The sequence below is a fragment of the Fonsecaea pedrosoi genome (genome assembly GCF_000835455.1).
Source record: "Fonsecaea pedrosoi CBS 271.37 unplaced genomic scaffold supercont1.1, whole genome shotgun sequence".
NCBI lineage: Eukaryota > Fungi > Ascomycota > Eurotiomycetes > Chaetothyriales > Herpotrichiellaceae > Fonsecaea > Fonsecaea pedrosoi.
The window spans coordinates 359,603-374,794 of record NW_013550615.1 but is presented as its reverse complement, the minus strand read 5'-3'; the positions used below and the strand labels follow the sequence as shown (position 1 = coordinate 374,794).

Genomic DNA, 15,192 nt, shown 5'->3' with positions numbered 1-15,192 from the left:
CAGAGCTCCTTTGAGAGACCCTGTCTCAACGCCACACTCGCCTCGAAGCCCGGTCCAAGCCTCCAATTGCCGCCAACACGGCCGGTTGGCCCAAAGCTGGATAAAAACCTTGGGCTGATGCAGCACAGTCCTAGTTCCAGCAGGTCGACAGACCTCGATCGGAGATCACACCACCCAAACCCTCGAGGACCATGTTTGATCTCTGATGCAAGTACGAACTTGGCCAGCTGATGAGGGACTTTGACCTTTTGGGGCTCCATGAAAGAAGGACAGCCAGAGAGAGCTCGAAAATTGTGACTCCCGCTCGCATTGGTCCGAGAGCTAACTGGGCTCATCCTTGCTGAGCAAGGGAAAACGATGGAGGGCCGGCCTGCATAAGTGCCTTCGGTGGCGTTTGCATTAGGGTCCTCCACCATTGGCATCATCCATCCCCACAGCGAGCGTCGCCGGCCATGCAAATGGCCGGCCATCCAGACGCTGGTGCCCTTAGTCCATGTTCGCAGCAAGATGCTGCATATCCCCAGTGGCAGCTTATCGCACAACTTCTTTTCAGCTTCCTATTCTCGCCATGCCATGAAGCACATGTGCTCTCGGCTCCCGAATCCCATTCCGACCGGACTACCTACTAAACAGACATGCATACGAGCGGGGGGAAATGATGCTGCTCCGCTTTGCTGAGAACAGCTTGTCTTCATACGTGGGCACTTCGCAGAGGTAGTTGGAATCTGTCTCAAACCCAAGCCCCTTGACCAAGCGGCCAACATGCAGGTCCAGATTGATACAGCCGAGAAAATGTGATTGTGTTTGTCATTGAGGATGAACTGGCACCGTACATGGTTGTATTTCTTTTGGCTAAACACTTTCCTAACCCCGCCCAGCTTGTTGCATATAGAACGGTTCGACGCATGTGGGATAGCACGTCAGAACTGACAGATGTACCGCTCTGTATCAAGTCCTTGCATTGCTTTTCATGGGAGTACCTCTGCACGGTGCAAAATCCGGAGGAATCGGTAGGCAGGACTGCATCATCCGTTTTACGAACGGTTTGGAGCTTCGGATTCGGAGCACATCATTCGCTGCCGATATTGCTCAACGAAAAACATCTCGCGTCCGAGGGTCCGAAGCCTCAGACCCTGTCCTTGAAAGCTGACGCGATATCTCTTCGCCTAACGGGCGCTTTCCTTTCACATCAACGTACTTGGTACTGTAATCGTGTCAGCGGCGGAATCAAGCGTTCTGGTACCATGACAGCGTGCATAGAGACGCGCAGGACTGTGTCACATCTGGATATGTTTTCCCAGTGGGGATCTGACAAGTCATCAGCAAAGCGCGAATTCCCGAACGAGTTGAGTTGCGAAAGTCTTTTCCAATCTGCATTACCAACACATGCATGTAAGGAAGAACAGCTCATCTTGTCAATGATACATTGTTTCTCTCAACCATGGCGGCCATCGCCCGCGCCAGTTCTACGAAGGAAGATGCATGTCGCTTGTTCGGCGACTTTTTAATCATGTGTGATTCTTCATCATGCCAATGGACAGCAACATTTGATCACGTCTGATCTGCTGGCTACATAACTACTTTCAGACCAGCGACAAGGGAAAAGCACACCGTAACGGCTTTTTCTTTGATGTACTTGCAGAAAATCCTAAGTCCCATGGTGGAGGCCCGGGATTTATCCCATCGACAGCTCGCGAGGGGACTACTCAATGAAATCGCGACGATGAGATGTAGATGTGGTGTCACTGGGAACGTAGCTGGTTGTCCCTATGCATCTTCCAGCGACATTCAGGTCTCAGGACGTTGAGAAGCTGCGAATAACGATCCAGAGACATCATGTAGACCGGAAGCCAGGGCTGTGCTTCCCCCCGAAGCCAGCGCGGTAGAAGTGCATAGGGATGCAGATTGCTACCCAACCACCCTAAACAAGTCAGACCGCGGGGCTTGTTCTTCGTCCCTGGGCGATCTTCATCGCTGACAAAGGAGAATAGTCGTGCCCTACGGCCCCGTCGACCCCAGGGTTGGGCGATGGCGACGATGAGAGTCCAAGGGGGGCAACGACATGGTCCGGGACCGAAAACCAACTCAGGATCCTGGCGACGATGTGGTCTTGGCAATGACGTTGACAGACTGCGCCCACTTGCAGGCCACAAAGGACGCCTCAATTTTTCTTCCCTTTCTCATCTCCCAAGCCTTTCTTGGTGAAGGAATCCTCGTCTTGTACTCGGTACCTCGTACCTCACACAAAGTACCCGATACCTGGTCATCCTTATAGAGACCGCCACTGTATCTATGTCTGACCTCACCACTGGTCCTAGCATTGGTCAGCCTCGCCCTTAGCACACCCCCCGGATGATCTGCGATCTCCTGTTCGTGCCAAACAAACGGTGTTCATGCGAAGCCTTTCCCGAAAGCACCTTAAAAGTGAATCTTCGCCGCCATTGTGGCTCCCAACGGCCTTATCTCGTGGTCTGACGCAAGACTGGCGGTGAAGAAATCAACCCCAGATGCTCTGATCTGAAAGAAAAGGGGGGGGCGCCCAAACGATCGGTTACGTGCATTTTGCTTCACGGGCCGAAGCGGGATCGCCTGCCTCCAAACCTCAAATATCCCCGAAGCGTTGGCTGCGCCCAGAGTCGTCACCGCCATCTCTGATATCCCATCACTTTTTACTGCACCTTCTGCTCATACGCTCTCTGTTGATTACTCTTCAATCTGCTCTGATAAATCACTCGTCTCTGAGTATTGGTATATTCCTTGTCCAGCGGCACAGCGTGCCAAGTCAACCTTCTTTGCTGACAGTAGCTTGTGTCAGGCCGTAGGTGCACACATGCTCGCAACCTTGCACATCTGCACCCCGCCTCTAAGCAATGGCGAATACGAGATTCGCGTTACACAAAGGACATGCTGAAGACCACTCAAAGATTGGCGATTCTAGCTATCTTCGCCCCTCGGTTTTCCAAGTTTGGCGCTTCGACCAAATCCAGGCACGCCGCTCAAAAGACCCCCCACTGATTTCACTGGTCACATGGACATTTCCGCGTGGGCGGGCATGACCTGACGCCATCTCTGCAACCGGACAACTTCTTGTTCCTGCATCATGCTGTGCGTCGTCGCTCGGATCGTCTCAGCTGCAAGAATCATGCCATGCAAGTCATTGGGGAAAGTTTGGTGATCAAGGAGTCTGAGCCACTGACGGGATGCTTGCAACAGTGTTAGCTCTTTCGTCAGAAAGGTTTTCAGCCCATCAGGGTTCCGACTGGTCAGCTCTAAACTACATGCCTCTGTTCCGCCGACAAATGGTAACATTGAATCCTGCGCCGTCAGTGGGCATTGTCGACCCTTGGCCATTGTTCTGCTGGTAGACTGGCCACCCCCAAACGACTTTCTCGCCACCCGGCCTCGGGGATCTTCAGCAGCGGGCTCCTGTAAAGTCCAAAATTTGCCCTAGCGCGATTGAACCCGTTGGACGTTTTCCCTGCAGGGTGAGGGTCTAAATGGTGGGGAGACGAGCAGAGGCAACACACCTGACCCTAAATCCTAGTCGACAGCACAGCAAACAGTAGCCAGCCACATGGCTTGTATCAGCGGAGTCGGCAGGCTTGCTCTCACGTACTGCTTGTCCGAACCCTGTCAGCGCCCAGTTCTCAGGTGGAAATTACGTTGTGTTGATATTACTTGCGGCTGTATGTCCCGCCCACCCAGCCAGACTATTTCACCACACACTCTAATGAGCATTTTGAATGTACCTACCGTGATCATTGCGCAAATAGCGGAATGTGCAGCGCCGAGGACTGTCGAAAGCTCTGATTCCTCACCAGCTTTCCACACGAATTTGCCTCAATATGCTATTCGGGTCGGTCGGTCTGCCACCCACCCACATCCCTAGACACCATTTCTCAGAATTGAGCACAGACCTTGTGCTCCAGAAGTGTCTGAGGATTCCTCTGCCGTCAGATGAGACAACGTTATCCTTGTTCTGTGTTGACGATCTCTGGCAAGGTAGAACAGATTTCTCCGACAAGGGCAATGTCCTAGGGGATCTGGCAATAGGGCTTTGATCCTTCGGCCAGCAAAACTTTGTTGAGTTGCACTCACGGATCCTTTGAATGATTCGAGGAGAAGTGTCGGTATCATCAACTGCATTACTGATGGGTTAAGCAGCTAATCCACGTCATATTCCCCTTGACGACGAGCACTACCCTTCTATCTCCTCATTTCTTCGTGTGCCAGTCCAGGCACTATCTAACTCCTCCCTTTATCTCAACGACATATCTCGGTCTTCAATGGAGAAAACCACAGGATGACCCCGTTTGTACACTATAAGCGCGAACTACAAGTTCTCAGCACAGAGCTGTTCTGTTGGGACGGCGTTGTAACCGCAAAAGAGGAGGATCGTATTGGATAGCCACACATAACCAGCTCCCAAAATTGGACGCAGGCAACAATATACCGGTGCAGAGCCCGCTTATCTATATTCGACAGCCACTGCGACTGTCAACCGACCAAGGTACTCACCTCTGCGCATCTTCTTCGTCTCAGACGGCGTTCGCATGCCTTGTTAGCAGTCGACGGCGCCAACTCTGTCCCTCCGATGCTCATAATCGGCAATAGTTAGAAGCTGGATCGTTGACGTGGTCGGTTCACATAAATGTGGCCAGCTTACCCAAAGATCTCTGGCAGGTAAGGAGCTGGGAATTCTATAAACGAAACGCCCAGATCAACTAAAATTGCCATCTAGGTTACTCCCGCTACCACCACGCCGTGCCGCCGCCACTCCGGGTCGCATTTGAGGCTAGGAGAACTCTATACCGAGTGACTGCGCTTCCAAGGCAATTTCATCAAGTATCAAAGAGCTTGGGACTTGAGGTAGCTTGAACAGACACACAATATCACCGGCACTGATTAGTGGTGGACACCAGCTCTGCTCGCTCACAAGGGGGTCAGTCAGTTGGGTACTCCTTGGGGCCACTCCTACACCGCAACCAAATATCCTTTTGAGGGCCGATCTATCTTGAACGGCCGGCTTTGGAGGAAAAGTCCGACCAACCTACTCTGGAGTCGAAGGCGTCGATCCCTGGTGACTCCACCTTCTGGCCAATATTTGCAGTGATCGCGGTGCGACGACGAAGGCGACATACTTTGTTGGCACGAGCGAGCGACATTGGACTAGACCTGCGACGACCAACACTCGTCTCGCCCACTCACTCGCCTGCTTCCTGCCTCTCGTACACCAATGTTCTCCCCAAGACTGTGCCACACAACGAACGATTGGTTGATTGATTGATTGGTTGATTGGTTGGTTGGTTGGTTGGTTGGTTGGTTGGTTGGTTGGTTGGTTGGTTGGTTGGTTGGTTGGTTGGTTGGTTGGTTGGTTGGTTGATTGATTGAAAGACAGCCAGAGAACCCGTCCAGCAATCTGCGGCCAGAACCTGTTTACCGCTCAGCCAGCCAGCCAGCGAGTCAGTCAGTCAGTCAGTCAGTCAGTCAGTCAGTCAGTCAGTCAGTCTCTTCTGCTGATGTGAAAAGGGGCGCTTCGAAGCGAGGCCAACTTGGTATTTATTGGTAGTAAGTCGTTGACAAACTCCTTCGTGACCCGATCTCTCTCTCTCTCTCTCTCTCGTCTGTCTGTCTGTCTGATGCCTGTTTGGGACTCCTAGCTCTTCGGGCTCGCTCAGCTAATTGTGTAGATCTTCGTATACTGAACGTACTGTTGTGTAAAAAGAGCAGAACAGCATCATCTATAACTACACTATTTTCTGTATCTCAATATGAAAATCCATGATATACTATACTAGTACAGTGCACGAAACAAGATCCATGTACCTCATTCTCACTTTGCATCTGGCTCCATCTCCATTTTTCGCTACCTTGTTATCTCTCCCTCCAAGTCACGCTGTCCCCAAATCTGACCTCAAACTCGACCGCACCAAACACACCGATGGCGGGATATAGGTCGCCTTCACCCATCAGGCCGTCGACGCCTTCATCACGCTCGTCGCGTTCTTCGTCGATATCCCAGCCCCACCGCTCGTTGGCCCTACCGTCTCTGGTGACAAAGGCTCGCGTCTTGACCTTGGCCGTCCTCGTTCCCCTTGCGTGGCTATCCACGGCAGCTTGTGTGGAGAAATGCATGCCCACGCCCACGACTTCACCCTCCTTGAAAGCTTGGACAAAATCCCGCCCGCCCCACGAGTCGTTCACGAATCTTCGCCCGTCATCTCCATGTACGCCGATGCTTGCGCGGTGCCACCCAGGCAAACGCCATGGTGGATAGGGTTTGGCAGCGAACCCTATTGCAATACCCGAGTTTTCATCGACGATACGGCGGATGGCGATTTCAAAGTAAATCGTCTTGGACTGCGATGTAAGTAGCGGGTTGTCCACGCACGCAAAGTACAGTGGAATCGAGGCCAGGAAGATGGCGTCCTGCTGGTGTTTGCCTGTCACCACCTTCCATGTCGTTGGACTTGTCTGCCGGAACGTCGTTACATGCTTCCTCAACTGCAATGGCGGAGGTTCAAGAGTGATGTGCCCTGCATTAGCCAGAAGGTGGATCTCGTGGCTAGGCGTGCTCGGTGTATACACAGGATGTTTTGCACACCACTCATGGCCCCGGGCCGCAGAGTCGTATGAGGCGTTATTCGCCGGCGAGTAGTCCTGCGGTAGCGGCGGAGGTGGTGGGAGAAGTGACGTGTCCGGAATCACGGTCCAGTCATGATATGGTGGTGGATTGTCAGGCTCCGGGTTCTGTTGGTGTGAAGGGGGCGGACCTGGTGGAGGTGAGAATTCTTCATGGTGTAAGCTTGCAGAGGCGGCGCGGTGTGACGGGGGTGGACCCGAAGGAGGCTCAAAGATCTCCTCAGTCCCCTGTCCGCCTTTGTGTTGTGATGGAGGTGGTCCTGGCGGAGGAGCATAGTGTTCTTCCTCTCGGTCATGCGTTCGATTCCATCTTAGTTTTTGACCCGGCTGATCACTTCCAGAAGGGTCGTCTGTTCCGACGTCGATTTTGCCCTTAAGGGACTTGAAGAGGCCCATGACAGGCCGAGTAGAGGCAAATAGCAATGGTTGTCAGTAGGCAGGTATGAAGACCAGGGTAAGGATCCAGGAATAAGCGATGCGTTCACAACACGAGAGTGTAGGAGCCTTGAGCCCGCTCGTTCTTGTCCTGGGTTAGACAACCCCAACTTTCACTTAGCTTCTCCTGAAAAGAACCTGACCAAGTAACAGTCCGATCTCGAAGCATATGGCGCTAACACGATCAAAGTCGCCAAGGTCCGCTAGATTGTAACGAGGTGGTAGAGTTACACTGATTGATCGAAGATGCCGCACCAAGTACGGTCCTTTTTGCTTTGCTCTTAGTGTTGCAACAAACCATGCAGTACAAGACGGCTAGAAAGAAAAATCAAAAACGCTGTGGTCCACGAGTCAAGCCACCCACCCTGTCAAAGGGAATGAGAGTCTGGGTCGGTGCAAGCCCAATCCGAGTGAAAGCAGTAGTGAGGACGTTGGTCGAAACTGAGTGGACCTATACCGATACAGGTTTCTGCGCCGTGCCGGCCTTTTCCCACCCTCCCACTCTGCACGGATGGTGTGCGTCTAGCGCACAGAGAGGTCGGGGTGTCCTTGAGAAATGGAACCGAGACTGAAGAGCAGACGAGAAGAAAGGATAGGATGGCAGTAATGGCTGGATTAGGTTCGAGGCACGAAGGTTCGAAACGTTGAGATGGTTTTTTGTTAGTTTCGTTGCTGGATTGATAGGTGGAGTGGCTAGGTAGGTCGGCTGGTAGGCAGATAGGCAGGTAGGCACGGTTCTGAAGCCTTGTTTTGAATGAGTAAGAGATTGAGACTCGTGTTCACAAAGAGCCTTAAACTTGACGCCGGGCAGGACTTGACAGAAGAAGGGGAAGGGCTTGTCGTCGTTGCAGCTGAGGGAATAGCCAAGATGACTCGAGTTGTCCCCGAAATTCTTTTGGTGGTGTCGTTTCCTCGCTTGGTAAGTCAACTTGCTCCAAGCGCAGTTGGACGCACAATGCAGGTTTGGCGTTTTTCGAAGGTGGGCTAGGTCGACTGGGTCGGGTCTTCTACGTGATGAGAGGCTCGAAGTCGAAATCTTGATGAGGGTGGGTGACTTGACTCCAATCCCTTGATCCCAGGACGGCAGACGGATAGACGGAGGGAATCTGGGACGAGGATTTGACGTGATGGTCGAGCGTGGTGGACTAAAGGCGGGGTAGTTGGCAATTCAATGAGACGCGTGAGGCGCAGCAGCGCTTGCAGAAGGAGGAGCGCGAGAAGGAGAAAGCGTTGGCATGTGATGAAGGTTCTCCAATTACAGGCCACAAATTGCTAGTGACACTGGACACCAGCAATGTATCTCGTAAGCCGTCAAAAGTGCTTAAACTCTTGGCCCTTATCGCTTCTTCGGTGGCCCTTCGGTCCTGGGCACTCAAGCACTTTAGGCTTCCGGGCACCTACGTGCTACCTATCAGTCGCCACTGAACATACCTTTGACCCCGTAGGCACTGACTTTTGGCTACTTATACGAGTAGTTAGTTAAGCCGAAATCATCCTCCCTCTGTCTCTAAGCATGTGATATCCTGCACCACACACACACCCACACCACTCAAGTAGGTCCCGTCTATCGATTCCCCCGCATACGCCTTTTCACGTCTTCCTTTATTCCGTCTCTTCCGACATCCCTTTCTCAATCTGTCCTTCCACAAACCTTCACCCGCTGGCAGGTCTCTGTGGCCACTGGTCAAGCGTCACTGGGCTACCCGTCAGGGTGAAGTTCACCGTCGCCTGGGTCGGGACATCCACCAGCAATCCATAGTCACCGGGGTACAGGATCTCATTGCCATTCTCATCCCGTCGTGACAGACTGCCTAGCGTCAAGTTCAGTGTCGCCGTCTGCGAGGAGCCCCCTGTGATGTTGAACAGTCTTTGGTACGCAACGAGCTCCTTGATGGGATGTGGCGCGGGTCCATTCTGGCCACTGATGAATCCCAACGTCACAAAGTCTGACGCGACTTTGCCCGTGTTGGTGACGTTGACCTTGAAGCTGCTAAAGGGACACAGGTCGAGGTACTTGTGCGTCGAGCGATCGCAGCCCGACACGAGCTGGGAGATATTGAAACTTCCCTGCTGAGGTTGAGCCACTGACAGGCTGAAGTTGGTGTAGTGTAGACCGTATCCGAACGGAAGAACAGCATCACTGAACCATTTGTATGTTCTTCCAGGATTGCCAGACGAGGCATTGGGTCTTAGGTTCATGTCGGTCATGGCGACCTGTTCGACATAGTTGGCAGGGTACTGTGTGACAGGAAGTCTTCCTGCTGGCGCCACCTTGCCCGTGACGATGTTGATGAGAGCATCACCTCCAGCCATGCCTGGGTAGCCACCCCACACGATGGCCGAGACGTTGGGGTTGTTCAAGAAGGGAGTGTCGTCGAGCTGGTCACCCATCTGAAGCAAGATGACAGGTTTGCCCATGGCCGCGACCTGATTGATCAGATCGACCCTCCCCGGAGCCCAGCTGATGTCGTATCGATCCAGACTCTCGCTCTCGTCGTCATCATTGATGCCGTCTGCAATGATCACGATGTCGCCTTCTTCCGCTGCCGACATAAGATCATCCCAGTTGTCTGTGGTAGGGAAGTTGATGTTGTTCAGGGTGCTGGAGTATTTGACATTGACGTGAGGCAATTGCTGCAAAGCATAGAGAGGTGCATGAAGGAATCTTGCCTGGCCAAAGTAGTTCCCTTGCAGCTGCGTCGTCACATTGGCCCATTCGCCAAATAGAGTGATGGTGGTGTTTCTGTTTGTCGGCAAGGACAAGGGCAGTGTGCCATCATTCTTCAGAAGCACAATGCCTTCCTCGGCGGCCTTCAATGCGAGAGCTTCGGATGCCGGGGTCGACACATTCTGCCAGCCGAGGGAGCGATACGGCGTGGCAGATGCAGGATCAAAATACCCCAGGCGGATCAAGGACGAATAGAGACGGATGAGGGTCTGATCGAGCACACTTTCGTTGAACAATCCCCGTTCAAAAGCGCCAGGCAGATGTGTCTGATAGTATGTGCCCTGAGACAAACATCAGCGTTTACTCAACGTGTCATGGTTGGACAAGTCGACTTACACAGTTGAGATCGGTTCCTGCTTTTAGGGCGTCGGCGACGGCTTGCTCTCGAGATGTCGTGTAATCATGGGGCGAATAGATATTTTGAATGGCGTCGCAGTCAGAAGTCACATATTGGCCCTCGCCCGTCCAGTTCCAGTGTTCCCTCAAGATGGTCTGGAGAATGTACGGGTCGGCACAGGTTGGCACGCCATTCAAGGCATTGTAGGAACACATGATTGAGCTATAGTTTGTCAGTGATGTTGCTCACAAGGCCGAGTGCTGATACTTGTCACTCACCCAACATTGGAGTCTCTGGCACAGGTCTGGAACGGTTGCATGTAGTATTCAGCAAGGTCTTGGGTGGTGACTTGGGCATCAAAGTTGTATCGGTCTGTTGTCACCCAGTTCTCTAGGTCGTAGGCTACAAAATGCTTGCAAGTAGCGATGACCTTCTTGATGGCTGGATCGTGACCACCTTGAAGACCGTCGATCAAGGAAGCAACATAGGACTTGAGATGGAAAGGATCTTCTCCCGGAGTCTCCTGTCCGCGGCCCCAACGTGGATCTCTGCCACATGATAGGTTCAAAATCAGCTTCAGGTCACTTGTGTGTGTGTGTGTGTGTGTGTGTGTGTGTGTGTGTGTGTGTAGAGACTCGAATAGCAAAGCCAACTGACTCACTTGTACGGGTTAATGTTGGGTGTCCAATAGTCCAGTCCGCTCCTGTTGGCATTGTTGAAGGCGCGTGCTTCGGTACTGATAACAGTCGCAACAGCATGAATCAACGCATCGTCAAAGGCCGCCGACATAAGTATCGGTTGCGGGAAGGAGGTGGCATAAGAAAACTCTCCATTTGGGCTGAATGTCACACCTGGGGAGCTTGCCACGCCGTGCAGTGCTTCCTCTGATATCTGATGAGCACAACGAGCAAAGCCTCTTGGGGGGTTGGGTTGAACTCACGCCACCATTGATAGCTATGAATCCCCAGACGTGGCACTCCTGGAGAAGTGTTGCCTGTCAGGTTGAACTTCTCGTCGAGGTCCATGGCTCCAATGAGCGCCCTGGCTCTGTCTGCCACCGAGGCAGATGTATCACAGACCGTATTGTTTGCAAGAGGTCCATGGACACAATCTGGGAACAAATCCGCTGCCGCCGGCACAGCAAGCAGCGCGAGGAGCCCAAGCACAGTAGCTGCCATGGTTCCAACGCTCTTTGCACTGAAAATTTGCAATACACGCTTTCACGGCGGATAAATTGAAGAGAGGGAACATTCGACCTTGACCGTCTCCATCCTCTGTTTATCAAGGGCAACTGCATTCACCTACCCGGTACCTACTGACAATGGGCCCCCTCTCCATTCTCCGCAAGTTCCGTCGAGTCCTCAATGAGGAATTAGCCATCATAGAGAATTCATCCTTTCGCAAGAGCGGTCTTGCAGCGACGATCATTCCAGTATTCAATAGCCGGCGGTAAACAACCGGGAGGACATGAGTCGTGACCGATGGCGATGACTGCACAGACAAAGTACCTCTGTGCATTCGGTCAGATGCCTTGACGTTCGATGAACCACAGAAATATGCACCGCTAAGCATTTTGTGGCGTGGATTTGAGTTGTAAAGGGCTGAAGGCCGGTGGCGGGGGAGGCACGGGCATGACGGCGATCATTTCTAGTTTCAGGTATCGTCGGATATATCGTCACCAGCTTCTGCACCTCGGTGATTTCCCTCTCGACCTGTGTTACTTTTTCAGTTTCTTCCCGGCCATGGTTGAGTTTTGGATAAAAGGACAAAGACAATCAGACCAGGAGATGGGGAGGGGAAGAATGAACGACTCTCCCATCAACTCATCAAGTCGTCATGTCGGTTAATTAGGCTAATAGGCCTGTCCGCTGTGACTGTGGAGGCGGAGGACCAGGCTTTTCATTCTGTGGGGATGCTTTAGTCTGGGACTCTGGAGCCGTCTCTTGCCTCTCGTGATGTTTTGCCGATGCTTGGTGCTTGATGCTTGCCACCACCACCACTTGCCGTCAGCTCAAGGTTTGGCCTCAACGTTCCATGGAACATTCGACGGGCGAGTGGATGGCTTTTATCCAGACATCCAGACGAGTCTCGTCCACCAATAGCAACAGGTCAGACCCTCCAGTCCAGGATAGTGGGAAAGAAAATGCTGGTCTGACATCTGAGTTCTAGGAGGAGGTCAGTGCTTTCTGTAGCCTCTATTGCGACGGGTACGAGGTTGCATTCGCAAATGGAGCGCTGTCAGACACATCCGGAGCCTGGTGATTGCGATGGCGTTTTAGAAACGGACGCTAGCTGCCGATCCCTAAAGGACGATTCCTTGATTTGGCCTTGGTTGGTGCTTTAGGCCCAGCCGTGCGATGCTTCGCTGCGCTTTCTCCCGATTGCACGTCGGCTAGCCAGGAGTGCCAGGATATCTCACCCACTCTCCAATGGAAAAGGCCATCAGGACGCATGATCGAGGTGGATGTGACATGGTCCATGTGCGTCCATGTGTGTATTCCAGGATCTGGAATTAGCCTGAAGACGGAAGACGGCACACCATCAGCATCACAGGCCACCCCAGGGTCATCAGCTGTCGAACGATATACAATATCCCCAAGACACCGCCCTTGTGTCGTGGTCCTGTCTCCAGTTCTCCAGTTCCCCAGTTTGCCAACTCTCCCAAGAGACAGACATTTGTTGCTGTTGACCTGGTCTCTACAGTCGCAACCATGGTTCACTCCGCGGGCAAGACGTCCCAATTCACCGATGCTGCTCTCCAACAGCGTATGCAGCTGGCCGGCAAGGCTGGCCCGCAGGCGCTGGTCAGGAACCTCCGCGTCTTTCTGATTGCCTGCTTTGCTTGCATTGGTGGTCTGCTTTACGGTTACAACCAAGGTGTCTTCAGTGGTGTCTTGTAAGTCGCTTGTCGCTCCTGTTTCTTTGTGGAGAGAAGTCTCATGAATTATTTTGCCCCATTACCTGCGGTGGTGATTGTACTGGCGATGGGAGCAAGTGGCTAACTGTCACAACAGGACCATGAACTCTTTCAATAGACACATGGGTGATTACACGACCGACCAGTCGAAGAAAGGCTGGCTCACCTCTATCCTTGAGTTGGGTGCCTGGACAGGCACTCTCTACTCTGGCTTCCTCGCCGAGATTATCTCCAGAAAATATGCCATCTTGGTCAACACCTGCATTTTCATCCTTGGTGTCATCGTGCAGTGCACCGCTGTCCAGGCTGGTCACTCGGCCATCCTAGGAGGCCGTTTCGTTGTGGGAATGGGCGTGGGCTCGCTCTCGATGATCGTACCAATGTATGTTGCCGAGTGCTCGCCTCCTGAGCTTCGAGGACTGCTCATTGGAGTGCAACAATTCGCCATCGAGTTTGGCATTATGGTCAGCTTCTGGATTGTAAGTATATCGATTATTCTGGTCACGTGTGACACTTCGCGATACCTTCGTACAGATGGCTGCTCCACTTTACAAACCGCCTGCCCCACCTCTCCACCTCCCCACCAGAGGCTCTCTCCCTCTCTTTTTGTCGAGCCAAAGACAGCCCAACACAATCCATCTACCACCAAGGCATTTGAGAGTCAGTACGAGTCTGTGGCCCAGTGTGATCTGGCCCTCTTTGCTGCTTGTTCGCCTTCGCTCAACCCCAACATCAATGGACTCCAACAGTCTTGCGTTTCAACTAACTCCTTCCCTAGGACTATGGTACCAACTATATCGGAGGAACGGGTGATGGCCAATCTGAAGCGGCCTGGCTCGTGCCTCTTGCCCTTCAACTTTTCCCTGCCCTCATCTTGCTTGTCGGAATGGTCTGGATGCCGTTTACTCCTCGATGGCTGGTCCACCATGGACGTGAAGAAGAAGCTCGTCGGACACTGGCCACCTTGAGATCACTCCCTATCGATGATCAACTGATTGACTTGGAGTTCCTCGAGATCAAGGCTCAGTCGATGTTCGAGAAGCGGACTGTCGAGGCAAACTTCCCTCATCTGGCAGAAATGACGGCAACCAACACCATCAAGTTGCAGTTTGTTGCAATCGGGTCGCTATTCAAGACAATGCCCATGTTCCGCCGCGTTATTGTCGCGACAGTGACCATGTTCTTCCAACAATGGACTGGTATCAACGCCGTGCTTTACTATGCTCCTCAGGTGGGTGACACTGATGCCGATCGAGAGGCTTACAAGATACTGACAGACCCCCTAGATCTTCGGCTCTCTTGGTCTGTCATCAAACACTACATCACTGCTCGCAACCGGTGTGGTCGGTATTGCCATGTTGTTGGCAACTATCCCATCTATCCTTTACATCGACCGCATTGGAAGAAGACCTGCCCTGGCTCTGGGTGCCCTTGGAATGGGTCTGTGCCACTTCATCATCGCCGTCATCTTTGCGAAGAATCAGCACCAATGGCCCACTCACCATGCTGCTGGTTGGGCTGCTATTGTCATGGTGTGGCTCTTCGTCATCCACTTCGGTTGGTCCTGGGGTCCTTGGTGAGTGCAACCAGAATCATGTTTCATGCGCAGAAGCTAACAATGTATGCAGTGCTTGGATCGTTGTCGCTGAGGTCTGGCCTCTGTCTGCGCGCCCCTACGGTATCGCCCTTGGAGCATCCTCGAACTGGATGAACAACTTTATTGTCGGCCAAGTCACTCCCGACATGATCACTGGCATCACATACGGGACCTTCATTCTCTTTGGCTTGTTGATCACCCTGGGAGCTGGATTTATCTGGTTTTTCGGTAAGAGACTCCACAACCTCACCCCCTACACAAGTACTGACCCACCCGGCAGTCCCTGAAACCAAGCAACTCAGTCTTGAGGAGATGGATCTGGTGTTCGGCTCCAGCGGTGTCGCCGCTGCAGACCAGGAGCGCATGGCCCAGATCAACGCCGAAATTGGTCTCACTCGTCGCCTCAGCGCCCTCCAAGGAATCGACCACAGCAGTGACGAGAAGGTCTCCGAGGTCCGGGAGAAGACAGCCGAGACAAAGGTTGTGTGAGCGTCCGCAGCTTGAGTCTTGAGATGGGCAAGTCACCTCTGCTATTG

General features: G+C 52.8%; 3 protein-coding genes across 3 annotated transcripts; 1 reads left to right on the top strand and 2 right to left on the bottom strand.

Moving 5' to 3' along the window:
• Positions 1 to 5,874: 5,874 nt before the first annotated feature.
• Positions 5,875 to 7,038, bottom strand: Z517_00117 (uncharacterized protein; the record flags this gene model as incomplete). The annotated part of the gene is made up of 1 exon (XM_013433083.1): positions 5,875 to 7,038. The coding sequence occupies one exon, from the start codon at positions 7,036 to 7,038 to the stop codon at positions 5,875 to 5,877; it is 1,164 nt and encodes a 387-aa protein (XP_013288537.1).
• A 1,692-nt stretch (positions 7,039 to 8,730) lies between these two features.
• On the bottom strand, positions 8,731 to 11,320 carry Z517_00116 (uncharacterized protein; the record flags this gene model as incomplete). Its single annotated transcript, XM_013433082.1, has 5 exons — positions 8,731 to 10,086; positions 10,142 to 10,364; positions 10,421 to 10,690; positions 10,804 to 11,026; positions 11,083 to 11,320. The coding sequence occupies 5 exons, from the start codon at positions 11,318 to 11,320 to the stop codon at positions 8,731 to 8,733; spliced, it is 2,310 nt and encodes a 769-aa protein (XP_013288536.1).
• Positions 11,321 to 12,853: 1,533 nt separating this feature from the next.
• Z517_00115 (uncharacterized protein) lies at positions 12,854 to 15,145 on the top strand (the record flags this gene model as incomplete). The annotated part of the gene is made up of 6 exons (XM_013433081.1): positions 12,854 to 13,038; positions 13,157 to 13,538; positions 13,838 to 14,290; positions 14,346 to 14,635; positions 14,688 to 14,884; positions 14,937 to 15,145. 6 exons carry the CDS (start codon positions 12,854 to 12,856, stop codon positions 15,143 to 15,145), a joined length of 1,716 nt encoding a protein of 571 aa, XP_013288535.1.
• Between the last annotated feature and the right edge of the window lie 47 nt (positions 15,146 to 15,192).